The 27358-nt window shown below is 39.9% G+C and overlaps 2 protein-coding genes across 2 annotated transcripts in view; both read right to left on the minus strand.

Annotated features, from left to right (window-relative positions):
• Window positions 1-14295, minus strand: part of ASAH1 (N-acylsphingosine amidohydrolase 1) — an 18187-nt gene extending 3892 nt beyond the window's left edge. Inside the window, exons 1-12 of the mRNA XM_027676534.1 lie at window positions 14150-14295; window positions 8828-8874; window positions 8545-8635; window positions 7207-7293; window positions 6193-6271; window positions 5226-5300; window positions 4344-4389; window positions 2853-2997; window positions 1612-1666; window positions 1314-1395; window positions 548-679; window positions 188-311 (exon numbers count right to left, since the gene is read on the minus strand). Of these exons, the coding sequence (XP_027532335.1) occupies window positions 188-311; window positions 548-679; window positions 1314-1395; window positions 1612-1666; window positions 2853-2997; window positions 4344-4389; window positions 5226-5300; window positions 6193-6271; window positions 7207-7293; window positions 8545-8635; window positions 8828-8874; window positions 14150-14227 (1041 nt within the window). The 5' untranslated portion in view covers window positions 14228-14295. The remainder of the gene's footprint in view (window positions 1-187; window positions 312-547; window positions 680-1313; window positions 1396-1611; window positions 1667-2852; window positions 2998-4343; window positions 4390-5225; window positions 5301-6192; window positions 6272-7206; window positions 7294-8544; window positions 8636-8827; window positions 8875-14149) is intronic.
• Window positions 14296-16748: 2453 nt separating this feature from the next.
• FRG1 (FSHD region gene 1) lies at window positions 16749-24585 on the minus strand. The gene is made up of 9 exons (XM_027676535.1): window positions 24452-24585; window positions 24106-24173; window positions 22401-22523; window positions 21392-21449; window positions 21099-21213; window positions 20608-20712; window positions 19762-19853; window positions 18613-18723; window positions 16749-17901 (listed from the first exon to the last, which is right to left on the minus strand). Exons 1-9 carry the CDS (start codon window positions 24511-24513, stop codon window positions 17865-17867), a joined length of 771 nt encoding a protein of 256 aa, XP_027532336.1. The 5' UTR covers window positions 24514-24585; the 3' UTR covers window positions 16749-17864.
• Between the last annotated feature and the right edge of the window lie 2773 nt (window positions 24586-27358).

Raw genomic sequence — 27358 nt, forward strand, 5'->3', positions numbered from 1 at the left:
AAAAAAAAAAAAAAAAGAAAAAAAAAAGAAAAAAAAAAGAAAAAGAAGCATGGAAAGGGCCAGCTGGCACTTTTTACCAAGAAGCAGCGATGTTACCATAAAACCGCCAGCCACTTCTATCATTACCGCTGTGCTTGAAAATAACCTGAATGCTACTAGGATATGACATATTTTGAGGATTTTTTACCTCTTGTGTTGTGTGGTTCAGGCATTTCATTGCAGGTCCTCTACGATTATCCAATACTAGTGGAGGCTTCCAGCGATCGTAGTTTGTTTCTAACACATACCACGTGCCTTTCTTGATATCAAGGCTAGAAAAGACATCTCTGTTTGTGTTTTGCTTCTCTAAGTATATAGTAAGTACATATATACAGTATATACTATATACAGATAGGTGGTTTTTTTAGGCTTGCTGGGGTATTTTTCAATGATGGTAAAAAAGTAAGTTTTTGTACAACAGAAGTCACAAGAAATAGCGGACACTATTATTGGTGGAACCTGTACTCTTCTGGAAGGCTGAGCTGGGTGTCAGGTCAAGCATACTCACTCCCAGATATCCAGAGCAGCTGTCCTGGAACGAGTTATCACACATCCTTCTCCAGAATTTTTTCCACCCAGTATAAAGTAAGCTGGAGCCAGCAGTCTTGTTTTGGCCAGTATGTCTTTTGCATCCTGGTAACTGTGGATAAAGTAGTGTTGGACTATTAAACGCTATAAATGGTTCAAGTACTGAAGGACAAGTTACACAGACCCAGGAAAAGTTTGGGTTGTTACTAGTTTGGTCTTTCTTCCCCCTTCACGTACATATGAGGAGACAGGACCACAACGAAGGAACACATTTAAGCAAAGCATCTCTACTCATTTTGAATCTGAAGTATGGTTGTTTAAAGCTGCTCTTTGTACTTTTTCAACATTAAAACATGAATAAAATGATGATGACATACTGTGTCATATTCCACTGAATTAATTAATTGCATGATAGCTTTGTTTCTGCTTACTTCCTGTAATATACTATATACTTCCTTTAATATAATCTCCAACTACGTGTTGGATGTGTTTTGATGCAGAATGCTGTTATGCCTTTAGATACCAACAGGTTCATTAGAAAAAAAAATCTGAGAAAAAAATTTGAGGCATCATGTGTGACGTCTTGGCCCCCACTCCAGAGTACCAGCAATACCAGAACAATTTAATGTTAGGGCCACTAGGAAGGTGTCCGTATCACTGGATACAAAGCACAGATCCACAGTATTCCTGCTAGTTGAAAGCAAAGCAAGTTAAAGCAGTAGAATATTTAGAGGGAGGGGAAATACCTTGTAGCATTCTCTAATACTGTTCTTGTAAGAAAGCCCATCCACATACCGTCTCTTCTACCAAGAAACCATTCGAAGATTCCTGCAAAATATCACTGATTACACTAATGTGTTTTCAGACAGTTCACTCATGCAATTACAACTTTCACAGCCTTTAAAACAAGCTGTGTGTTATCTTACTCATCTGGAATCTATTAATCATTTTTATTAAGGTCATTATTTACTATTTAAGGTAATTGGTATGTCCAAGTTCGGGAAGACTTGTACAGAAATAATAAAAGAAATGAGCGTTACTCACCCACATAACCACCATCAAGACTGAAACGCTCATTCATTGTCAGTGTGAACAAGTTCTGAAAAGCATTAAACAAGCCAACCTTCATCCATTGCCAGCTCACTAGTACCAGTAATAAACAAGAGGTAGCACTGCAATTTAGATGTCAACTGAGCTTCTTGTTTGTTAGACTCTTCCTCTTTGACTAATAAGACTGCAAGATCAATCCCATGCAGAGAAGAACCTAATTTACCACTGTCTGAATAAGCAGAAATGATAATTCATAGTTTTTTGACCCGGCCGAGCAATCAGCAAAGCATGCTTTTATGCTAAGCAAGTCAAGCCAAGCCTGTGGCCACTTTTTCTTTTGGTCTGTGTTGCATCACTGAGTTACCAGTTTTCCTTTCCCTGCTGTATGTCACCTTCTTCTCAGACCTGTGCGTACTATTCCAGTTTAAAGGCAAAAGTCCCACTGCTAAGTACGCCCTGACATATTACTGGTATTCACATGGGCGTGCAGCTGCACTTGATTCAATCCATGCTACTTGCAACATGCAATTCAAACTCAAATTCCAGTCTCTCCTAATTGTTTCTTTCAGAGAAAAATTGAATTCAGCTACAATGGATTATATTCAGAATGGACTCTTCCCAATTTATTTGAGCAGAAGACAAAAACAAATGGATACAATGGAGGGGTTTATATAAGGAATGCTCTACTACAAGAAGGGCCACCTATAATAGAGAATAAAGGGAGATCATGTAGAAAAGGAGAAGTTGTGGAAAGCTGCAGACCCTGGTATAGTTCTGTAAAGCTGGTTTTTAAGATGTAGATAACCCTCAGATTTCAGGTACCTATTAAACAAAAACCCAATCAAAAAATCTTAAAATTTAGGAGACCTTTTTCTACAAAGGTTTGGAGAAAGAGTCAAAATAGCACAAGTACGCCATTTCACCTCTGGGATTACAGCAGTACCTATTAGCTAGCAAGAAACTCTAACCACTTGAGCACTTCGTAATCACTCCTCGTATTCAGAATTCAACATTCGTATTCAGAATTCAATGCTGTTTTTAAGAATTGTCCAAAGTGAAATATTTCATTTAGGCAATCTCCTTTCACAAGGAATATTGTAGCATTGCTTTCTTTTATCTTTTTTCAAGTAGCTATGCTGTGTACTAGAACAATTAAGAGATCATTTATTAAAAAACATCCCAAGAATGCCTGAAGCATTCTTAACAAACTGACAAGGCCCCTTCCCCATACTTACTGGTTTGACTCCAGACACCATGCCTATGTATCCTGCAAAATTTGTAGACTTGAATACTGTTTTGTTGTTCCTCTGAAAGTCCAAGAGTACCACTAAAGGCTTCAGTTCCCGAGTTATAGTCCAAGAGTTATTTTTAACATCCCACCTGCAGAACACAGTACATAATTTGAAACTTCCCTCTCTTGGTAGCTTTTAAAATCTCCCTTCACAGCATGCAGGCGTGCTGTGTGTGATGCCTATCCTCTGATCTTACTCATGTCAAGCAACACCACTGCTCCCTAGCTACCTGAGCAGCAACAGCAATGAACATCTAAGAAGTCTAAACAGATAGGCAGGCAGTGAAAATAGCTAAGTTTTGTCTGAGGTAAGAGCATATACAGTGTTTAGGATTAAACAGCACCACCATGACAGCTGGTTTGTTGTGAACACACATAACTTCTTTCTGTTCCTGATGGCAAAGGGAGCTACAGGTACCGCCTATGACACCAAACCTCGAATTCTTACTTTTCAAAGAAGAGAAATCACATACTACTGGATTTTCTCTATATGAAGTGGAGTCCCAAGTCGGCTTTGTAAGATAAGCCAGACCAGTTTGTAGGCAAGAGGGTGATAAAGATCACTTAGCAGATCCTTACATATTCTGAAAACAATGCAGGCTCTGGGAACAGCTTTGAAAGTTTCTTTAATTTTCAGGGAACATGTTCACAGTATTTCTGACAAGTGAGAGAAGTTCAACACATGCCAAGGGACTGGTGGAGTTACAGTTGACAACAAGTGAGTTTTTGATAGGCAGGTGAGAATTTTAATGAAGATGAACATTTAAATTCCAATTGGGCACTGAGTGTTGTCTGGATGAGTGATGTTACAAAATATACCGGGGTAATAAAAGCAAATGCTGAACTACCTGACCATGGGGTATGAAATGAGAGCTAAAAGAGAATGCAGTGCTGGGCAACAAACTACAGTGTTTGTATCCAAATGAATAACAGTGTTAGATCAGTGGAATATAAATCACTGACTCCTCAATGAGGAGTCATGGGAAGTGCCAGTAAAGTACAGTACAGTAACTAGGGGAATAATCTGAGAAAAGAAAAAAAAACATAAAAAAGCCAAGCCTCAATCTAATCCCCATTTCACTGCATACATTAAAATTGATGCTGCATCCCATCATGTAAAGAACAAGACACTGTGCCTCAGAGATAAGGTTACAGGGGCCATTCTGTGGTTTGAGACAGTTTAAACCGGAGCTGAGAAAAAACTTAGTAACACAACTGTTCTTGATGCACTTGGGGCAGTTTGACATAACATCAGCAAAATAATCCTTTTCATTTTAGCCTTTTTGCACAACACACAATGCAGAATTACTTGTCACTGTCTTAACAACATCCAGTTCATCAGTTAGACTCAAAAAATGCATGCAGAAATTTCAAGTTCAGCTAGCTTTTTCTTTGGATTTAAAAAAAAAAAAAAGTCACAAGTTTAGGTACTTACCCTAGAAAGAGACCAAAATCCAAGTTTCTGGCATGGTACAGTTTCCCTATACAACAAACAAACAAATAAGATTTTTTAAAGACAGAGACAAATTTCAGCTTAGAAATGCAAGAAATGACTAAGCAAGCAAATACCTGGGAAAGTAAGCAAGGAAAATACCATTTCTAGTTGCCTTTTTCATAAGCACAGAATAATGGTGGGGTTTTTTTTGATCAGAAAAATGTTTTGCCATAACTGAGATCAATTAATCTTGCAGACTGCGGTCCATCTGAGCCTCAGATGCTTTCCACATTATCTTAATTCAATGACAACACATTGAGCTTCCTCTAAAAGTGAGACATCTGTAAGCTGTCTGAGAATCCCTTAGAAACTTCCTAAGCTGGAACAGGTGCAGACAAGGGCTGCAGAACTGAGAAGGAGAATGAAAGAATCTATCCTCTTAAAAGAGACAACCTATTTTGTCAGTCTCTAGCACCAGACATATGCAATAGCTAGAAACTAGATGCAAAATCTTGCATGGCACTGAGAAAGTTTCAGGTGTCTAGCTGGTGTTTCTTTCCCCTAGAAATACAACCACCACCTACTAAGAAAACCCCAACCAACCAACCACAAAAAAACCCCAAAAGACTCCCTAAACCGACAAACAAAAAATCCAACAAAACCAAATCCAAACCATCTTTGAAAGTATTTGCCCTTTTTTTTTAACCTAAAACACCTGTGATCTCTTATTCCCTTCTCAAGGAATACCTTTTTATTATCCTTGCTTTTAGTCTCTTTACTAGACCTTTTTGCCTGCAGCTGAGGAGGACTGTATTTGTATAATTGAGGTGGAACCTCTTCTACATAAAAGAAGACTATTAAAATTATTCTGGGTTACATTACCTGTTTTATCTTCTGCCACTATTGATGTACATACAGTAAAAATTTCATAAAAGATGTTAAAAATAACAATTTCCCCTAGAACAAAAAGAAACAAAGTTCAATAGTTTGAAACTTTTGCCATGAACAGGAAAAAAAATGGTTAGAAACGAGCATAGTGCAAAGTTCAGTATCCTGTCATACTTCTGTTAACAATTCCTGTTTAAATCTTATTTGATCTTTGAAATAACTGGTTCAACAAAATCAAGAACTTTCTGAAAGGCAAACAGAAGGATCAGATTCTCTTGGCCTTCTGCCTTGCCACAAAGAAAGATGACAGTCATTGCTACTTCCTCCTCTGGAAACTTCACAAGAAGCTATAAAATTCACTTAAAAGAAGAAAGTTGCTATATGTACCCCTACTCCCATATAGGAGCAGCTGCCTAGCACCAAGTGTACTGCTCCTGTATGAGGGAAGCAGTGGGAACAGGTCAACGGTCCTTCTCTGTCTAAATTCTGGAAGAATTCAGTGCCTACTTCTCACCTGGAATGGCATTCTTTTGCAGGAGGTGCAAAGGGAAGGCAGAAGGAAGTGGCAAGGATCACAAGGAAAAGAAATCACAGCATGAGACTGAGCTTGCCCTTTGTATGTCAACAGCGGACACACAGCTGAAAGACGAGAATAAAGGATTCCCCCAAATCTTGGTGCACAGGAGCTGAGACCTGCTCCAGTTCCCAAAACTTAGGAGTGAGAAACTACAGCTCTACAGAGAAGTCCCAGTCAGATGAAAGGCTTATGTGATTTTATTCCGTTCTCTAAAATACTGTTTTTATTTAGTGTGAAATGCAATTTATTGCTTTACCTACTTAATTAATAATTTGTTAAGGTCTCAGATGACTACAACTAACTGCAGACTGGTAAACATACTAATTTTAAACAAGTCTGGATTCCTAGTTTTCCACTATGTTAATGAGTGTTGAAAACTATTACCCAAAGGAATCCCAGAGGAATTTGCAATCCCTTGGAGTTCTTCATTGAAAGGATAAGGAAGTGTGGCAGTCAGATGAGCCTGAAAAGAAAAGTTTTGTATGACGTATGTTTAAATTAACACTATTTTGTTACTCCCCAACAGGTACACCCTTCTCACAACTACTGAGTATGTAATTTCTCTGCAGCCAGTAGAACTTGAAGATGTTTGCAGAGTCCTTTGAAGACAAGCACATACTTAGGAAAAGTAAAAACTATTACTTATCAAAATACTGACGTGAGCAATGGAGACTAGCACAGTACCTTAGCAGCAAGAGATGGAACAGAGTGAAATAGGACTTGTATATATTAAAAGCTCAACTGGAATTTACCTTCATGTGTTTATTGGCATCCCTAACTTTCCCACATTGGTATGACTACCTGTATGTGCTGCCTTTATGTCAACCCCACTCAGGCACACAGGGATATGCTGCAAATAAAAATGGGGAAGAAATCTGACTTTATGCTGTGTCTACCGCTACACTGCTTTCCCCTGTCCTGATTCCATGCCAAAGTTTATTTTAATTTGAATCAAATTATTTTTTAAGATGAGGCCTGGTCCAAGTTGTCCCTGTAATCAGACCCTTATTACAGTTTACAAAACCTGATTTTATGCTACTGTTTAAAAGGAGTAGAACATTCCACAAAGAATTCCAGTGAAGTGTTTTGTTACATTAACTAAGTCAGTAGCATATTTGCCTAGCGTGACTAATCCAAACTTGAAAAGATCTTGGGAAAAATTAGAGGAGGAAGAGACACATGAATTTTTTGTTTGATGGTTTCAGAGTAATTCAGAGTTGACAAGACGGCAAAATTTCAGAGTGACTCTTTAAATAGCATTTCTGTTCTTTTCTGGAAGTGGAATTAAGAACTTGTAAATTAGGAACTTTTAAAGTTCTTAACCGTCAAATTTAGTAGCATTTTAATTCTGGTAGTCAGAGCATACAGTAATAAAATAATTAAGCTGAAAATACTTACTATTTTGTTATCCACTATGTCAACAATTTTGCCACTGGGGAAGAAGGTATTTGCTATATCTTTAATATTCTGGACCACAGTCTTCAGCTAAAAAGAAAAAGGGCTTTTACTGAATAGAAACTCTTAGTCATAAGAATTGCTAGAATATTAACAGAATCCCTTCACAGACTTTTCAGAAAAACATTATGTTGAGAAACTATGTATTTAAATAAAGTGCTAAATGTGGTGTTCTTGGTGAGAAAAACACCTTCAACCCCCAACTAGAATCAGTCTTCAAGCTTTGTTCAAGTAACCTTCTAGATTAGTTCCAACATGTCCTTCTACCAGAAAAAATGGATTACAGGAAACCCATCCTCCTCTTGTGCTCCTTTGATCATATTTTAATACTCTGCACCGTTCTATCTTTAAAAATGTTAATTACAAGCTCTTTGCTTAAGCACTGGTATTTTTGAAGACAAAAATACTCGACAAAGTTCTTATAAAAGTACATGCTTTCCATTTGCGACATGGGAATGGCCACAAATAACAGTTCCTTTCCATGTCATCTAACTCCAAAGTACACAAGAGATAAAACCTTTCAGAATTTAAGGTGCAACCTGAAGCTTCCAACACCCACTGGTTTAAATGAGACTTTAAAAATAAATATTAGCATGTAAGTAGAATTTGTCTGGCTTTCAGAGTTGAAAGCTCAAGGTCAGCAGGGGTATAGCAAAAAGCCCCGGCCTTGTTTGAAAAAGTAATTATTACTGAATTGAACTTTTAGCAATCTTCAGAAGAACAGCTGTTTCAAGTAGTTTGAAATAGGCTCAAGTATTTTAAAAAATATTTTTGCTGTGTAAACATCAGTGCTACAACCAGCATCCCTGAAAAGGGCAGGAAGTTCTTAATTTCCTCCTTGCCATTTCACCATCTCATGCAGTGTTTTAAGAGAAGCAGGGAGGTGCAGAGGAGAAGGGATGCTGCCTCAGTTTCACTTCAGTTCACTCAGGCCGTTCCTTTGGTGCACTCCTCCCCCTTCACCCTGCACTGCTTCATCACTAAAGAGATTTGATAAATCAAATGGCACACACTTGCTCTATGGCACGCTGTTTTTTATTCCTCTACATCCCAAACATCAGTGCCTCTACATTTGATACTGCTAGGTCAAGTGTTGAACTGAAAAAAAAATTTACTCAAGCATTATTTTAGGCTAGAATCATATTAAAAAAGTCAACTCAAAATATTATCCCTTTCACATAATTTTAGCACCTGTATTCCTTTCCAAAATCTTTCTGAAAATAAAAGGCCATGTGCTAGCTTTATACCTGCTAAGCTTCAAACAAGCTCTGCATATCCTACCTCTGTCTTTTTGTCCTGCATCAAGTTATCCCATCTTTTGCTGGGAGGTAAATCAAGATTTATGACATATGTGGGTACATTCCCTTTGAACCTGAAAGATAAATACCAGAGATCAAATTTAAAGAGGGCTCTGAAAAAACATTTGACAAAATAGGTGCTTCCCACCTGTAACAAGTATTTTCTAGATCTGCAACAGGAACGAGATTCAAGAAAAAACCCTGTTCAGACTTGCAAATCACAACTTCTCTGTAATTTGCTAGACAAGTTGAATCACATTACTTACGTTGGTCCAGAAGGAGGGTACATTTTACTCCTGCACTCTTCTCCATACTGTAAAGACAGTGACACGTTACTATTTAGCTTCTTTGTTAAAACAGTATTATTCTAGCAGACTTAGTTTTGAATTAAACCTTTAGGACTAGTCAGTCAATTCAAAATCTTGGGACTTTGGAAAGGGTGCAGAGGAGAACAGAAGAGGTAGGGACAAGCAGCACCCCATGCTGTCTGGCAGACCTTCAGACAACTTGCCTAATGTAGTCCAGGGCAAGCACAAGTTCATGATAAAGATACAAACCCACTTTTACTCAGTGTGATTTAATGAAGAGCACTTTACTTACTTTACTTTATTTACTTCTTTATACAAGTTCAGAAATCTTAAATCTCAGAATGGACCAGTTTGTTTTGTTTGTCCAATTCATAATCCCATTTTATAGCACCATTCATCATTATGTTTAGTGTTCAGTTTCACTGTGTAGCTGGGGTAGGGAAAGCACACTGAACTTTGGGCATATTACTCAGCTGGCAGAATGAGCTAAAAGGCGGGACTTTTGATTTAGTGTGGAAAAATGCTGCTGAAGTGGTGCTAAACATTATGAAAGGTGCATTTCAGGAATATAACTAAAAATAGTTACCTTCATTACTGCAAGCATGGCTAGTTACAAATGAAAGTCTGAGAACTATTTTAGGTGTACTCAAAGTGAATGCAAGGGTGTTTTCCCATCAATTACATAAAGCATGCATATAAATACATAAACATATGCATATATATGCCACAACGATAATTGCACGTTTTACCCAGTGAAATACAATCAATTGCCTACTAGGTGCCTGTACTTCTGCTTCAAGCCGGTTGAGAATAGACCAGATTTGGTCCCTTAGCTATCTGAGAAGTTCAGTAAGCTCCTTAAAGCACAAGTGTTTGAGAGACAGAACAGAAACAAAAATACGTAGGAATCCTTCCACCACTTCCCTTCCTCCCCACCCTTGATTTTGAATATTTATTTGGTTGTATTAATTAGATTACTTTATAAATGTGCCCTTATAATGCATTCTGGCTCCAATGAAAATTGGGACAAGATCTCCAGCAGTGACCTAACTGAACAAACTAAACTGGAACAAGCTAAATAATGTCCGTGTTGTCTTTAGTCTAATCCCATTTTCTGGTTTTAATGCATTAATATAGAAAACACAATGTCTTACACAATGCCACGGACTTTAAACACTGGCCTAATTTGTTACAATTGGAAACAGCAATTCTAAATTGGGCTTTCTGTGTGTTATCATGTGCTTCTCTTTGTATTGTTTCAAGTTGCTGGGAGAAAGCATGAAATGAATTTTGGTTTTCCAACACGTGAGACGAAGGTATAGAACCAGCAGCAAAGTGTTTCCTAGATTTCACTGTGATGCTGTTATAGCCTTTGCATAGCTGGAACAAAAGGTCAAATGCAAAAGGCCATTTAATTTTCAAAATGAAGAAGTGTCAAAACAAGGAGGGTAGGGAAGGATATCGGATGACTAATTAGGCAACAAAAGTCACGGGCTTTGTGCAAAGTCAGACAAATGCTTAACAGTATTAATGCAATTGTCTTGTGAAATTTTCCATCCTGCAATACTATAATCAATTCGAAAAAGTGACATTACTCATGCATCCTACTGCAATGAGTGCACAGATTTGGACCTTCAGGAGAAACCTGCTCTCAAAAATATGCTTCTTGACAGATAAAGCCTGTAACAAAAAATTATCTCAAAGGGATGAAAGTTCAGTTAATCTGTCAGTATAGCCCATGTACACATGGAGGAAACAGTGGCAACCATGCAAACTGATTTCAGAGGACTGTAGGTGATGTTCCTGGTGCTAAATGTCACCTGTGCTAACACTCTTAAATGTGACATAATGTCACTCCTGACACTTCTTCCTGAGACTTTAATCCCGTATTTGCAGCTATTTTTATCTTCCCAGACCTTTGCAACCTAAGTCACAAAAGAGGTGAAGAAAGCAACAGTAAAAGGGGGAGGTAACAGAGAAAATGTTTCGTCCTTACATGCAGTAATTTTAGATTCCTCATCTGTCTATGGATAAAGCAAGCTAAAGGAGCCAATAATTCCTGAAACAACACATACATCTTTCAAAACTGCTTGATTGAGGTATCTGAAGAAAGTCAAGATTATTAGTAGTTTCTTTAGGTAAACTATTATATCATAGAATCACAGAATATCTTGAGTTGGAAGGGACCCACAAGAATTATTGAGTCCAACTCCTGGCAAGACACTCCAAGAATTCCACCATGTGCCTGAGAGCATTGTCAAAACGCTTCTTGAACTCTGTCAGGCTTGGTGCTGAGACCACTTCCATGGGAAGCCTGTTCTAGTGCCCAACCACCCTCTGGGTCAAGAACGTCTTTCTAATATCCAACCTAAATCTCCCCTGACACAACTTCAGCCCATTCCCTCAGGTCCTGTCACTGGTCACCAGAGAGAAGAGATCAGTGTTTGCCCCTCCTCTTCCCCTTGTGAGGAAGCTGTGGACTGCGATGAAGTCTGCCCTCAGTCTCCTCCAAGCTTAACAAGCCAAGTGACCTCAGCCGCTCCTCGCATGGCTTCCCCTGGAACATAAGCAGTAACTTAAAAAGACAACTAGAAGTGTTTTGGCTTCTGTTTTTTACACGAAGTTTTAACAAGGAACAAAAAGTTGTTCCCTTTCGCAATCAGCTAAAGAGTAACAGTAAATCTTTCTGACAAGGTAAAAAGAAAAAAAGACACCTAAAGGATTTTCTTGCAGCAACAGAAAAAACCATCAAGCACTTTTTTGAAGTAGAATGAAATAAGGAGCTATGAAGTTACTGCTGTAGTCAGCGAGATGCTCCTCTGCTGAGGCCTGACAGTAGAGGAGGACCAATAAATGCTGTGCAAGAGAAGAAGGAACACCCTTCCAGCACAACAGAATTGCTGTCACTTTCCAATGCGACAAGCCAGAGGTGGTTCCCTAGAAAACGTCAGCAGAAGCTGGCTCCAAACAGGAGGTTATCACTATAAATTTGCTTTTCAAACATATATTGAACCCCCTAGGAGGAATACAGCTATTCATGAATGGGGATTTAATGCTTTTTTTGTTTGGTTTGGGGTTTTTTTGTTTGCTTTTTCAAAAAAAACCAAACAACCTGCTGTTGCCGGTAGGTTGCATATTTTCATTATCTGATGTACTGCCGACTTTCAAACTTGGATGTACATAATGAGACAAAACCAGATGTGCGGAAGCATAGGATTAAAACACTAAACAGAGTGGAGGAGAAAGAGGACATGATGTGGGGAAAGATGGAAATAAAAAGAAAAAAATGGAAGTAGCACAGAAGATTTATATTATGAAAAAAAAAGTAGAGTGGAACAGGAATCAAATAGCTAGAAAACTGTTGAGATGAACTCTTAACTAGGAAGAAAAAAATCAAGTAATAACAGTTATTAATCACCGCAGTAAAGACAATTAATGCATGGTTATTTTGACACCTAGCCTAATTTCATTAATATGAAATAGACTGAATGTCGCTTTTCCAGTCTAAGGAATGCCAGCACTTTCTTAATTACCCTCAAATATGGTTTTGAAGTGGACCATCTGTGGCATCCTTCCTTAATATTCAGTGTTTCCGATCTTCATATGTAAGAATAAATATAAAATTACCTCTTTGAGTTATTAAATACAATTCCATAGTTTAAGGACATTGCATTCAGTCTCCTTCAGTCAATCTGTTATATTCAGCATCTTCTGGTCTGTGAACTCTGTAGTCTAACACATTTTTCTCTCTGCTCCCCTTCCCTCACAGGACAATGCCAAAGCAGCACTCTGTTGTGCTGCAGCAGTCCCAACGCTGTTCAGACAGTTTAAGAGTACTCTTGCAGCTCTGAAGGAATGGTGACCAAGCCAATTTAAATTACAGTTTGGACAAAAAGTTCAGTATGGTTGAGGGGGCCTAACTGAAAGCTAAAGGGACTGACAGTCTGCTCCACTGAGGTGTAATTCAAGACATTTAGCTGCCATGTTCTGTGTTAATGAAAAGAACCCAAACAGCTGTATGTAGGAAGACAAAAATTGTTTATTCTCCAGCAAATGATGCAATCCAGTATGTCAAACAAAACCAAAATATCCAAGTCTGATATCTGGCTGCACAGCAGCACAACTTGCAATCTGGACACAGAGTGGATTAGATGCAAGTGTAAAGATGTACTAAGTACAATCAAATGCAAAAATCAAGCTCCAATTGCTAGACTTTGCTGATAGCTAGCATTTTCTTCTACCACTCCATACCCCAGGATACTTTTGGCTAAAATTCTGAAGGTGTTTTAAGCTAGAGCTGGCTTATAGTATTGGGAAACTTCTCTGAGATGGGTAGGATGGGACTGGAAGGAGAGAGGAGAGAGGGAAGAAGAGAGAGGCAAGAAGAGAGCCCAGTTCTGTGTAATCAGGAAGCTAAGGGAACATGGGTCATCCAGATGTCTACAGTCCTTTCCTGTAGTTCTCCCCTCTCACAAATTCCATACTCATTTTCCTGAAATCAATATCATTTGCTAGGAAAAGACTTAGAGCGAAAGAAGTAGATGTTCCCAAAACACTTAAAAATGGATTGCAAAATATTATTTTGAAATCCAGAGATATTTAAAACCTGTCCTCTTTACAGAGGATGAGGAGATTCAGGAACTGCTGAGATGAGAGCGCTTCGCTACTTCAGGAAAAAAAATACATCAGGAAGCAAGAGCAGCTGTTTACATGTCCAGAAGATGGAAGCAAGCCCGTTCCAAGTAACTACCTCTGCCCCATCCCAACTTCACAATTCCACCAAAAGTTGCATATTTCACTTATTCAGCTTAAAACCCCCCCAAACAACAAAACAGCCGAAAGAACGAGAAACAATATCCCAAGCCCGCCTACTCTAACACTTCTCCTTGGGTGAGCTACAGCAAATACCCTCAGCAGATTCCGAGGTGTCCATACTTTTAGCAAGCCCGTCCTAACTTTCCTTTGGGAAATCGCCGCTTTGGCTTAAGAGGGCAACACTGACCTTACAGACGCACATGAAACCGAGTGCAGGAGCGAGCAAGGACTTGTACAACACACCCGTGGCACAGCCCGTCCCGGCCGCGCCACAGGAGCCATTTGGAAGCCGCCGAGCCCGTGGGGCAGCGGGACACCCCGCACATCCACACGCGCGGGTTTGAGGACTCGCTCGGCCTCCGGCGTGGGGAAGAGCGGCCGTATCCCTCCCGCCATCCCCCGGAGAGGGCTGGGAGCGATCCCACCCACCGCGCCGTCCCGGCTTCCCTCCCGCCCCAGGCTCACCGGGTCCGGCGCCCAGGAGAGCTGAGCCAGGACGAGCAGCGCGGCGGGCACCAGCAGCGCCCGGCCCCAGCCCGCCATCCTCCTTCCTTCCTTCCTTCCTTACTTCCCGGCCCCGCTCCCTCGGCGCTTCCCGGAGCCGCGGCCACATGACACCGCCCCGCCCGGCAGGGGCAGAGCCCTCCCACCGCCCACACGGCCCGCCTCTCCATTTATGATACAGCAGCGGAGCCGATTTTCAGCCGCACTTTCACGAGAGGGAAGCTCCGCACAGGAAAATCCGAAATAAAATCGCGTCTCTTTGGAAACACTAAGAGCAAACCCGTGGCACCAGTTTTCACTTCGTAAATGCTGGGATTTTTAATTACTCAGTGTCCTTGGGAAGATTTTAGGCAGGCTTCGTGGTAAGGAGATGCCAGGCAGGCACCTTCTTTAGGAAGACTTCTCTCTATCTTGCCTACTTAGGAGTGCAGGAAACAGGCAACGGGGCAGACTAACGAGAAATCCAGGACATGAGATGTATCCAGCCATAAGCACCTTGCGTGTTATTTGTTCATTACTATACATAAATGGTATCTGTTTCATAGAATCGTAGAATGGTTTGGGTTGGAAGGGACCTTAAAGATCATTTAGTTACAACTTCCCTGCCCTGGGCAAGGATACCACCCATTAGATCAGGTTATTGTAATATTTGTTGTAATATCAAGTAAAAGTCACCAGCCAAATAAAATGCATACTCCAAATAACTTACAATAAAAGGTATCATTTTAGTGTGAGCAAATAAATATTTAATGATCATATACGTTAGCAACAGTGGGAAGCACTATGACAAAATACTCAAAACCTTCTGGGCTGCCTGTGTCTTAGCTTGTGTCATGTGCTTTATGTAGTGACAAAGATGTGTCGTGTTCTTAGGCACACAGAAGAAAAGTGATACAGTCTTTATTATCATGACTTAATTGCCTGTGCAATTAACTGTCTTACAAAACAAACCAGGGGTGGCAAGAAAAAGAAGGGAAGTCCTTGGCAGAAGGTTGATTGGAAAGCTGCGAGGAACTGCAGACATTAAGAAACAGGAAGGATAAAAGTAATGTACTGTAATGTGGGAAAGCCTTGGGTGAAGGGAAGGAATGCAAGTGTGTAGGAAGGAGCCAGCTCAGAGCATAAGCTGGGAAATTGCACAGAGCTTTAGAGACCAAAGCAGAAAAGCATTAAGCACTGGTGAAAGAAGACAGAGAACCAATCTGTGGATTTAGAAAACAAGGACAATTACAGCATAACAGGATAAACCTTGAGATTTTCACGGGACTGTTCTTTCAAAAGTAGGAAATCAAGCAATTTCTATAGGATCTGGAAAATATTTTCAGTTGAAAACAAGTACATATAAGACAAAAATTCTGTATTTACTTGCAGATATCTGAATATACTATTATGGACTATGGTAAGAAAGAGTGTGATTAAGTTGGTCCTATTATTTTCTAAACATCTGCAGCCCCTTTTGTTCATCTTTTATTTCTGGAGTAGACAGCTTTTAGGGATTTTATTATCTTTGTCTAGATGCTTTATCATCTTTAGTACATTTTGAAGCCTCTTTGTCCTTCTGGTTTAGTTCTTCCACTGCTAAAGAAACTCTCAGTTTAAGAAATAGTTAACATCTTCCAGTAGCCATGTTTCTCTGACTATGGATGTTCTGCTGTATTCCTATCAGAATGTCTTGTCTCCAGAGTCCACTCCAATACTTTAGGCCCTCCATTTTGTTGTCTAGGTTTCTTCTGGCTGTTTTCAAAAGTCTAAGTCAGAAGAAAAAAGCTTCTTACGATGTGTAGTTAACTCGCTAACTGTACTAAGACAGCTGGTGTCACTCATACCTAGAACTTATGTCCACCTTCTGCTTTCTCATACTCACCTATCCAGTACTGTATTACCACTCTCCAGATCTCTTCCTTCCTCAGAAGCAGAGGCTGCACAAATTACTTCCCCTTTTCTGTTTTAGTTAAATTAAAGCTCCTTGTGCTAACAGTACTGCCATGACACATCTCCAAGATGACTCCATGAATATCTCCAATGGGAAAATATCCCAATGGGATATAGCATCAGTTAAATACACGGATCTTCACTGTTGTGTCATACCTTTGATTTCATTTTCCTGGGATCAGATTTCCAGTGAATTTCCCAGATCACCGTTTCTGTGTATCTCAGAACATGTTTTAGCTAGAATCTAGTATATCATTAGTCCCAACACAGAAGGCAACCCCATTGCTACTATAATATTCTTATTCCCTGCAAGGCTGCCAGTCCGTCGCCAATTCTAGTACTTCTTCCTTTACTTGGGGCAGTCTCATTTCATTGCTCTGCCATTTCTTTTTGCTTCACTTATTCCTAGCCCTATAACAGAGATGCCTCTCAGTTCTGTTAATCCTTTACTAGCACTTACAGCACCTGCACCTCGCATCTCCTATTTTCACTACAACGAAATGGAAAGTTCCCTTACAGGGGTAATTCTCAGGCTCTTATTCAGCTGCTGAGTACTCCTTTCAGCACTCTTCTCACCAGCATAGATTTCTGCTTCCAGATCCATCCATATTTGAAGTAATCATCTTTTTGAGTTCTACCAGACAAGTTTTTATTCAAACAGTAGATTCTTGAAAGAAAAACAGATGCTGTAATATCAATCTACTTCAACCATCAACATTCACTTCAGATGTATTTAAGATTCACAGTGACTGTGGATCAATGACACGTGCAATGAACTGTCCAATAAAGTCTGCAGCCTGGAGCCTGGACTGCAGCCTGCTCCTTGCAGTGCTGCCTCTTGCTCAGTGTTTCTGGGAGTAGTTTTGGCACCAGGCCACTTCCAGGTCTGTGATGTAATGGTTGTACATCAGGTTACTTACATTTCTGGGGAGGGACATGTAGCATGGTACTAGTTAATGAGCCCTAATCCCCAGTCCTAAGCCAAACTAAGGAGCTCTGGAGAAAAATTAATTATGGTTTTGTTTTTTTTTTCTCTGATAGAACAGCTCACAGCTATGCTGCATTTTCATCCAAGAATTCCTCAGACTGGCCAGGAACATTTGCCAACAATCATCTGTTTATTTCTAGCTCTTAGCCTTCTCCCCAAAAATTCAGCACTCACACCTCTGTCAGACCTGAGCATGTGCAGTGTATCTTTACCAACAGTACAGGAACTCAAAATATGGCCTTTAACCAGTGTGGAAAATACAACATAGCCCTCTTCTTTACATTAAGTCACACAGCATATGGACACACACAGCAATTGAAAAGCCCCTAAGCTACACATACAATCAGTTCATGTACTTGACCCTTTCTGCTATTGGTAAAAAGCTATGCCTACATGGCTCACCCATTAATGAGGTGTTGATTTTTATTTGAGGGCAAGATCACTAAAAGCCAGGGAACTTTCTCTCTGGACTTAATCAGTCTGTGTCCCAGGGCTTAAGGTATATGAAAAACAGTTTGCCATTGGTAATTGATATACCTTTAATTTTTCTGGAAGCCATTCCCTTAATACAAGTCAAATATGCACAAGTGATACAGTTAATAAGATTTTATAACTGGGTTATCAATATGTGAGAAAATTTTAATACAATTCTGAAGATACTTAAAAATTACTTAAATAAAAAAATTATAAAATATTTTACTCTTGTTTTCAATTTGACCCTGTCAAAGATGCAGAAGAAGATGGACCAGCTGGATGTCACTTGCAGTATCTATCTGCTTTCACTTTTGCTCTCCTATATGAAAAGAGTGAATGAAAGAAGATTGAGATTAAGACCAAATACAATTACACCTGAGTGTTTTAGCTGTCTCAAAACATTAATAATAGTCCATGAGTGTTCTCACATCACCTGCAATTATCAGAAATAGTTTTCTGCATTCCACCTACTGAATTAATGCAAATATTTATACCATATACTGGTACAAAAGGCTTTAAAAATTCAAGACAGTTTCTAAAGCCTCAGCTCAGGGAGAAAAAAAATATTCCCACTAGATAACACAAAGATAGTCCTAATAAATGCTATTTCTCTTTAAAATGCAACTTCTGTCTCTCCAAAATGTTCTGGGGCCATAGGTATTGAAAAATGTTAAAAATTAGCTTAATTTTTAGGATTAAAAAGATTAATCTCTTAACAATTCTGCAGTAAACACATTGAACAACCTGAATTAATTTACAGTCCAAACCTGCTAACTTCAGCTAAAGAACTGAAAATTCAGATTAAACAAACAAAAAAAGAAACAAACAACAACAACAACAAAAACAAAACAAAAAAACCCCACACCCCAAAAAAAAAGGCAACCCCAGAACTCAGACACAACAGTCACCAGAGAAGAAATGCTCAACAACTTGCCTGGAATCTAGCCCTCTTTTGTACCCCAGGTTTACTGTAATTCCATCTCCCAGTAGTTTTTTTAATCAGTACAATATTTCTTGTATTTTGAAATACCTGTCAAGCAGCATTTCATGAAAAGTGCCTTCTTTCCTGGCTTTTCTAAGAGCTTTTGTATCTTCTTTGCTTATTTTAAGTTTTTTGTCTTGAAAACTTTGGAATTTCTTTCTGTAAGTGGGAGAAAAAAAAATAAAAAGCGAAATGTCTTTAAAATTTTGTGTTTCAATAAAACAACAGTGATAAGAGTCTTAGTTTCTATTATACAGCAGACAACTGGCCTAATAAAATTCAGCAAACCATCCCAGTACTACGGTTGCACTAAGGCTTCTGTAGGTGAAAACTGCTCAGGTTTTATTTTTTTTTTTGGCAGTCTAAATAGGAATGAGCCCCTACGTGGTCAGGAATTTCAAAGAGCCCTTTCTTCAATTACTAGCGTAAGAAATCAGGGAACAAAAGTGTACTGGATGTAGGTTGCAAGGTGCTGAGTGGGGGAGCTGCAGGGAGTTTTCTCTGTGAGAAAAGGCCAGGAGCTGCCCTGTGCTGTACAGAGCTGGCTCTACAACACACCCACTACAGGACACAGCCAAGTCCCATCAGCAGAGCTGGTGGCACCTCTATGAAAATGTATTTAAGAAAGGGCAAAATGCCACACAGGCAGAGGAGAACAGAAAAAAACCCTAAAGTGCAAAATGGCAGTGTGAACATCAAGGACAGAGAAAAAGAGGGAGGAGATGCTTCAGGCACTGGAGCAGATATTACCATTCAATTCATGGATAAGACCATGACAGAACAGGGGAAAAGTGGGAGAGGAAAGGAGTGGCTGAAAGAAACCACTGTGTACTGACTCATACTCCATCCTGCTTCGGGGAGCAGGTAGAGATTTCTGGAGTGAGGGTGAGCTTGGGAGATGGGGAAGAAAAGGTGGTATTTTTAAATTTTGTGTTTCTTAGTACCCAAATCCATTTAGCAGGCAACAAGTTTAAGTAATTTTTCACTGTTGAGTCTGTTGCCTGTGACAGCATCTGCTACGTGATCTCCCTGTCTTTATCTCAATGCATGAGCTTTTTCCTCCTATTTTCTTCCCTTGTCCTGCTGAGGGAAGAGCAAGGGAAAGGCTGGGTGGGAGTTTGGCCCTTTCACCAAAGATAGCCCCAAACAGAAGTGAAAAAAAGTACTTGAGCCTGTTACCAGCTCTAAAGTACGTACACATAATTGATTTCACACTGTTTAACGTTTCCTTTGTCTTCTTGTGGAACTTCATCTTTCTTCTTAGCTTCTCTTTCAGCACAAGTACGAATCTAGTAATTGAGAAAAAAAAAACAAAACAACCAAAACAAAAACACCTATATTATAAAATTGTAAGCTACAGGTTAAAGATGACAACATATCCTTCATGACAGAATGAGAGCCACAGTGACTTTTCAAGTTCACAGCTTTCTAACTGGTTAACTAGAGACTACTGCAATCAAAGTGAGAGCTGCCTGAAATATGAGGAATATTAAGTGTAATCCTTAATACTACTGTAAGACATAATTACCTTCATCTCAAAGGAGCACCATTACAGTTCTTAGTTTTGGCAGAGACAATTCAGAGATTGATCTAAAAATATTATTGCTCTGACTAGTAGACACCTACCTCTATGTGGAGAGACACATATATTTTCCATGTTCAGATAAAGTTAAGACAGTCTTTTTAGATTCTCCTAAAAGATCTCCCCTTCTGCATCACTCTGATAAACCCTTCTCTGTCCCTGATTCAGTCATAATTCATCTCTTCCATACCAAGCTAATTAGAACTACATGGAATATCACATAGACTGTCTTGCTTTTTAACATCTTGCCCTTTTGGAGTGGTGAAATATCTTCCTATCTCTGCTGGAAGTACTGAGAATTTATGCAGCCTTGGTGTTCATTTACCTTTCTTGTGGCCAAATCACTTGACAGCTTACAGAAAGCAATTATAACTGTATTAACAGCAAATTGTGGCACAGAGACACCTGCTTGTTTGAATATCCCTCCCAATCCTGTATTAATTGTAGAAGTTAGTGATTACCTTTATCATTTCTTCTTCCCCTGCAGTTTTGCTTTTGGCTTCTATATCTCCTTCTTCATTACATCTAATAAAACGGCTATTTGCTGCTAGTAATGCCATTTTCTTCTGCAGAAATAACATCCCACATTGTTAGAATAATGAGATTGTATATAATCCTTGATTCATAACATTTATCCTCTACAATACATCAAAAATCTCTGTAAATGTGTTTTATTCTTTTATGTATGGATACTTCAATAGCTAGCAAGCAGACTTGCTGGCTCCTCCATTCTTAAGATGCTTATAGCTGCCAAAACGCAGTAATTTGAAATATTTTAAGAACTTCCCATTATAGCAAATGCACTGCAGTAGGGAAAACATAATATTAAAAGTTACAATATGAAAGAGACTGCCAAACAGTTTTTCTTCACAGACAAAAAATATCAGCATAGATTAATTCAAAATACAGTCAAACACTAGGAACGTCAAATGAACTTTTCCAAATAGCTTACATCTTGGAAGACAGGTTCCCATTGCTCTCTTGATCCTATTGCATCAGAACGTCCAACAACGAGTCCATCTGAATTTATACCAAGATATTTGCCATAACCAGATTTCAGAGCAATCCTCAAAAAGAAAGTGCAGGAAAAAAATATAGAACGTTTTTAATTTATGCAAGTCCCAACATCCAAGTTATCACAAACACATTTATTGTTAGACAATGTATTTAAAGAGAGTATTAAAATATGTACTCACACAAAAAACAGATAATTATCAAAACTTGAAACACTGTTAAAGGAATTACCTTGTATCAGACAACTTTACTGCTGTAAACTGCTCAGGAGGACTAGGGCCTTCGTCATCTGAGGAATGAATTTTCCATTAGTTAGGTATGAAGTATTAAACATAAAATATTTTAGCCTATTAATACTGCAGTTTCAAAAGGAATTAAACATTGACCATTGGTAAATACTATGGAAATTATTTATTTCTTTAAAAACTCCTTTTTTGAGAATTCACAGTTAAAAAAGCAATGCAGGTGCTCATTTATGTTTATGTATTTAGAGTGCTTAAAACAAGACATAAAATAAAGATGATCCTTGCATAAAGAAATTTGCAGTTGAGAATGTTTTGTAATTCTCCTGGTGGCTTTGAAAACCTTAACTTCCTTGTAATGCTACTTTTTTCTTAACAAAATGCATTATGGTTCAAGCTATTGTAACTCAGCTCAGTATCCTAAAAGCTACTAGCCTCTCCATCCCTCAAAACCAAAATGAGAGAATATTGCCATCATTGGTTTGATCTCATCCTGGAGGTGAAACAGACACACTGTCAGGGTTCTGGAACAGTCCGTGCCTGAGTGATGGCTCTCAAATTCAAAGAACAAGCTAATTATCCCAGCACATTAACAGCTCTCTTGTGCAGTGACAAAACAAGCATGTTGAGAGAAGATGCAGCAATAAGCCTTAAAACTCATCTACCTTGAATTTCACTCTTCAAATGATGCCAAAAAGATTTTATAGGATTTAATAAAAATTATACTGCTTTTTATCCAGCAAGTGGTATGGCCTTTAACAGGTAATCATCTCCAGTGCAGTTCAATTTATTATACACATAAACCATCAAGAAACTAGATCAGTAAAACTGATTGGTAGTCATTAGGTTTAAGTCATCTGCATGCTTCATCTACAACTACTGCAGTTGTAGTAAACTGGTTTTAGCTGTAAAACTGCTTGCCTTTAAGTGATGCCAGTTTTATGCTTTTAGGCATTTCATTGTTCAAACTGCTTATTTTCAAATTTTCTGGAACAAACCTTTATGTGGTGCTCCAAGTGTAAACAAGCCATTGTCGAGGGCGTGGATGTAAGCTCCTTTATCCATTTCTATAGCTATAGTTCCTGTAATTTCACCAAAATTACTGATAGCCCACCAATTTCCTGTAATACAAAACCATGACAGTTTATTAACCAAGCAATCCCAACTTCTGATTACAGCAGTTCGAGAGATGATATATATGTGTCTTCTCTGAAGAATTTGAAATTCTAAAGATAAAATTTCTATTTGCTATCTTGAGATCTTTGTGCACTGTTTTATAGTCCAGAGCCAATTTAATGGTGAATGGTGTCGCTACTGCATCAGAAAGTCCTGCTCTTCTCCCCACCCTGTCATCCCTAGTTACAAGCTCCTGTGCTTTATCACTTTTTTCTGTTAGTCTATAAAGCAAGTTGATTTATTCAGAAAAGATACACCTTGCAAGGAAAGTGTGGGGTTTTTTCTCCTCTTGATCAGTCTCCTGCAGTTTTGGGGTCATATCCAATCATTATTAGGTACTCCAGGAAAACAGAAGCAAATACACTATTTCATCTTGCTCTTAAATTACTTCATGTGAGCTGTAATCCTGAGACTTCAGTTGTTCAAGCCAATCTGTGTTTGAACGTTTGAGTCCCACAGAATCCTACCAAAGTTAAAGGTAATCCTAGCCACATGCATGACTTAGAATTATGACTTTTATATTTTTTTTGAACAGTAAAATTTTCTCCTTGTATACTGTCTTACAAATATTTCCTACCTGATTAAGATGATAAGTACCTTCAATTATTCAATCTGAACATGGTGTCTTTTTTCCACATGATAAATTTGGCAAGTCAATCTGCCATGAGCAGAAATAACCTTTTCCTGTGCTTATACAATACGCAGAACTATTTCTCTTGTCCTACATAGTCAGGGATCACAGATCAATGTAGGAATTTTCCAAATTTCACCCACTTTTTCGAAATCTGGCTAAATTAAAGAATACAGAATATCTGTATCATTCTTCTAATGAACAAGAGCCCATTTTCTCATAATTTGTTTTAACACAGGAACAAGGATGACTTCCCCCTGCATTTTATCTTATGCTTATATACACATAATAAAAAAATTATCTTTATCCCCTAATGTGCACTGTGCTACAGAACACGTGTATCTCTCATGATTTTGTGGTTCTTTCTAGCTGTTTTTGTTTGTGAAGTGAACTGTCATTACTCAAGAACATGACAGTGCCAAGGGGCAACACTGTCAAGTTATTGTTCATGACGATACACACTTTGATCATTCTATTTTATGAAAAAGTAGTTATGAAGAGTAGTTATATTTTATTACCGGTTAATGTTTGTGTCTTCAGTTTCAATTTAACTCAATAAGTAACTGCATTACAGTGCTTAAAAGTCTCTCCTCCTGCAGCAAATACCAGTGAGGGGTGGTGGTACTGGAGGAGATATTCAAGCTGATAAGCAGTTTCAGATTATCTAAGAATATACTTAGCTAAAAAAAATAAGTGGAAAATCCATCCCATTGGCATCAGAAGTTCCATTTGGAGTCTAGGAAGATCCCAATATACAAATAACATGTTGCGAGAGATAGTTATAAATCTCTGTAGGAACTATACTTAGTATATAAAGTCCTATAACAATCTCTTTAGTTTCTGCTATATCCCCCACAGCTTCTGTTCTGTCAAGTAACTCCTGGAATATTGCTCACCAACAATATCAAGCTGCTCTGCTGCATCCTCCTCCCTTTTCCTTTTCTTCTCCTTGTGCTTTTTCTTGCTGCAAGGAGAGATGCAAAGAAATGAGAACGAGCCTCCGGCCCGGCCCTTTCACCCCTCTCTCTTACGGCCTCCCGCCCGGGCCCTGACCACAGCCGAAAGCCCAGGGCCCGACGCCCTGTCCCGGCCGGGAGCCCAGGGGTTCCCGCCGCCGGGGGTCGGGAAGGGGCGTACGGGGCAGCACCGCGGGCAGTGCGGGGAGCCCCAAGCTCCCTGACCTGCGCTGCGGCAGCCGCTGGCCCCGGGGAAGGGCGGCGCGGCAGGCAGCCCGCTCCTCACCTCTTCTCTTTCGACCCTTTAAGGACGAGCTTGGTGGACTTAACGCAGGAATACTCCGCCATGTCGGGATGCGGGAAGTGCCGGCGGACAGCGCCAGCGCCGGCCCCGCCCCGCGCCCGGGCGGAAGCCTTCGGGCCGCAGCGCTTCTTCCGCCCGGCGGTGTCGCTGTTGCCTTGGACGACGTTGGGGGTGCTGGACGCGGAATTTGGGAGGCGGGGCGCGGTGGCAATAAAACAAGAGGAGTTTAAAGTTGCGTTTGAGAGCCTGTCCCTCAGCACCTTCCTCTTCTGAGTGTGGCTTGGCTCCCTGAGTTGCTGCAACGCTTTGCAGGACTGCAGGCAAAGAGCGGTAAGGAACGGGGAGCTCAGAGCTTCCTCTGCAACCTGTGCGTGTGTGTATTATAAAGCACGTGTAATGGGCGTCAGCAGAGCCCTGGAATGGGATCCCTCTGCCGAGGGCACCAGACCTTGCCTCAGTGGCGGTGTTACACGAGGCGGGGTGCCTGGTAGTGCTGGTGCGGGAGCAAAAACTTCAAGGGAAGTATATGAAGACAAGCTGGGGAAATGCAGCTTGTAAGTCAACAAAGTGCACCAAGCTAGGGGCAAAATGAAGTTTAAGACAATTTTTTTCCCCATCCTGTTAGCCAGTTGGTATTCCACAGAATAAAATCTACCTCAGGCTTTCCCCTAGGGATATAACCACATAACCATTTTTCTCACATTTTTAAGATACCAATAATCCTTCTTTGGGGAGCAGCCTTACTAGCACGTGTGATTAGAATCCCAGTTACAGCAGTAATTTGTGTTTAGTCCTCTGCTGTTTCTACTTCACACTAGTGAAGTGGGGTTTGTGCTCAAAAGGTTGTCTGCTGACTACCATAGCTGGTCAAATGAAAAATACCATCCCTATCAAATCTTGTCTTACAGGTACACATACAGAGATCCTTGCATTTGATTGCTTCCTTCTGATTTCTGAGTTAATTTCCTATCTATGCTTGCAAGTTCTCGGTACCTCAAATGTATCTTCTACAAATAAGAAGATGGCTTATACATGGCTCTGTAAAGGCTTTCAAAATCACTGAAAACATGGCCTGGTGATAAAGCTTGGCATGCATGAGCCTGTCCATTCCAGCCTGTAATGGCCCATCTTCGCGAACGAAGATTTGGGGAAAGGTCTTTTACCTTTCCAGCCTGCGCAATGGATTTTTTAGGTGAGACACAGCCTGCGCTGAACTGAGCCCACCCTTTAATCCTAAGGTTCATCTGCCGGGGCCAAGCAAGCTTGGACAATGGCAGTGAGGTCCTCAGGACGTAGGTTTGTTTAGAGTGACCTTCTCAAAGATGGATGGCCTCACAGGCCTAACGGACTCCATCTGCCCGGGGTGGCATGCATGAAGTCCAGATGAAACTGACCCTGCAGTTGTTGAATGACTGCAGGTGTCTTCCACAGATACTTTAATTGGATCCAATACTCTGCCTATTCTCACCAAAATTCTTTGAATTTCTCTCTGCATGCCTAAGATGATGAACCCCATATTTTTGTCTGTGAAGCTGGAGTGGTTATACTTGCCATACTAAAATGAAAACAACAGTAATGGACTTTTGGGAGTTTTTGGCAGTCCCCCCATTTTGGAGCTTTGGGAAGAAGGTGGTTGGGAGTAAGCATTGGGCTTGTCAGCAAAAGCAATACCTGAATCAAGCTGCCAGTGCATGTGAATTCAGAATACTTTTTTTGTGTGTGTCTCAGGCATGCTACTTCCCTACTAGTGTCTTCATCTGTTGCAGTTTTTCACTGGAAGACAGTCATCTCCTTGATCAGTGTTTGGGAAGTGGATAACTTGAAGCAGTGTGTTGCTGTGGTAGACAGTATGTTACTTGATTGATTTATGGACTTACCAGTCCCAGGAACTTGTATCTTGCAATTGTTTCTTCAAGTAAAAGCTGAAAAAATAGGTAGAATTGAAAGCTGCAGACAGTGATGGACAGCTTGCTGGTCTCTGCATGGAGCTATAATGAGGGAAGTATTGCATTAGCAAAGTCTTGCATCAAATCCGGTCCTATACATGTTTGTCTATGTGAAGGACCAGAGAAGATCCAGATTTCCAGTACAGGATTGAATATATAGCTGGACTGTTAGCAATCTATTCTTTTATTTCAAACTCACCCTCAAGTACATTCTATTTTCTATTCTCATGTTTCTAGAGATTATTGCCTGAATTCTTGAAAACTTTTGATAGTGTCTTAGAATTTTGTAACCAGTAATAGAATGGTTGTTGGTTAGTTTGCTTCCTTGTTTTTGTTGGTAGATACAATGGCTTGTTCGCTGATGAAACATTTTATAATAATAAAATCATAATCACATAGTTTGGGTTGGAAGGGACCTTAAAGATCATCTAGTTCCAACCCACCTGCCATGGGACCAGGTTGCCCATTCGACCTGACCTTGAACATTTCCAGGGCATCCACAACTTTTCTTGGCAACCTGTTACAGTGTCTCACCATCCTCACAGTAAAGAATTTCTTCCTAATTTCTAATGTAAACCTACTCTCTCTCAATTTAAAGCCATTACCCCTTGTCCTATCACTACATGACCCTATCTATGTCCCTTGTAAAAAGTCCCTATTCAGCTCTCTTGTAAGCCCTCTTTAGGTACTGGAAGTTGCTCTAAGGTCTCTCTGGAGCCAACTCTCTTAGCTTTTCGTCATAGGAGAGGTGCTCCTGCCCTCTGATTGTCTTCATGGCTCTCCTCTGGACTTGCTCCAACAGGTCCATGTCCTTCTTATAATGGGGGCCCTGGAGTTGGACACAGTACTCCAGTGGGGTCTCATGAGAGCAGAACGAGAGGGGGAGAGGTACCCTCCGTGACTTGGGCTGTGTGGCTGGAGCACTTGCTGGTGAAGACCAAGG

This window comes from Neopelma chrysocephalum, unplaced genomic scaffold, assembly GCF_003984885.1.
Source record: "Neopelma chrysocephalum unplaced genomic scaffold, ASM398488v2 Primary Assembly neopelma1_42, whole genome shotgun sequence".
Lineage (NCBI taxonomy): Eukaryota > Metazoa > Chordata > Aves > Passeriformes > Pipridae > Neopelma > Neopelma chrysocephalum.

Coding starts and splice junctions, on each gene's coding strand:
- FRG1 (XM_027676535.1), bottom strand. CDS start 24,513: ATGGCGGAGTATTCCTGCGTTAAGTCCACCAAGCTCGTCCTTAAAGGG. Junction 19,854..20,607: donor GGGAAGAAGAAATGATAAAG/GTAATCACTAAC, acceptor CTCAATTACTAG/ATTCGTACTTGTGCTGAAAG. Junction 18,724..19,761: donor CAGTGTGAAATCAATTATGT/GTACGTACTTTA, acceptor TCCCACTTACAG/AAAGAAATTCCAAAGTTTTC.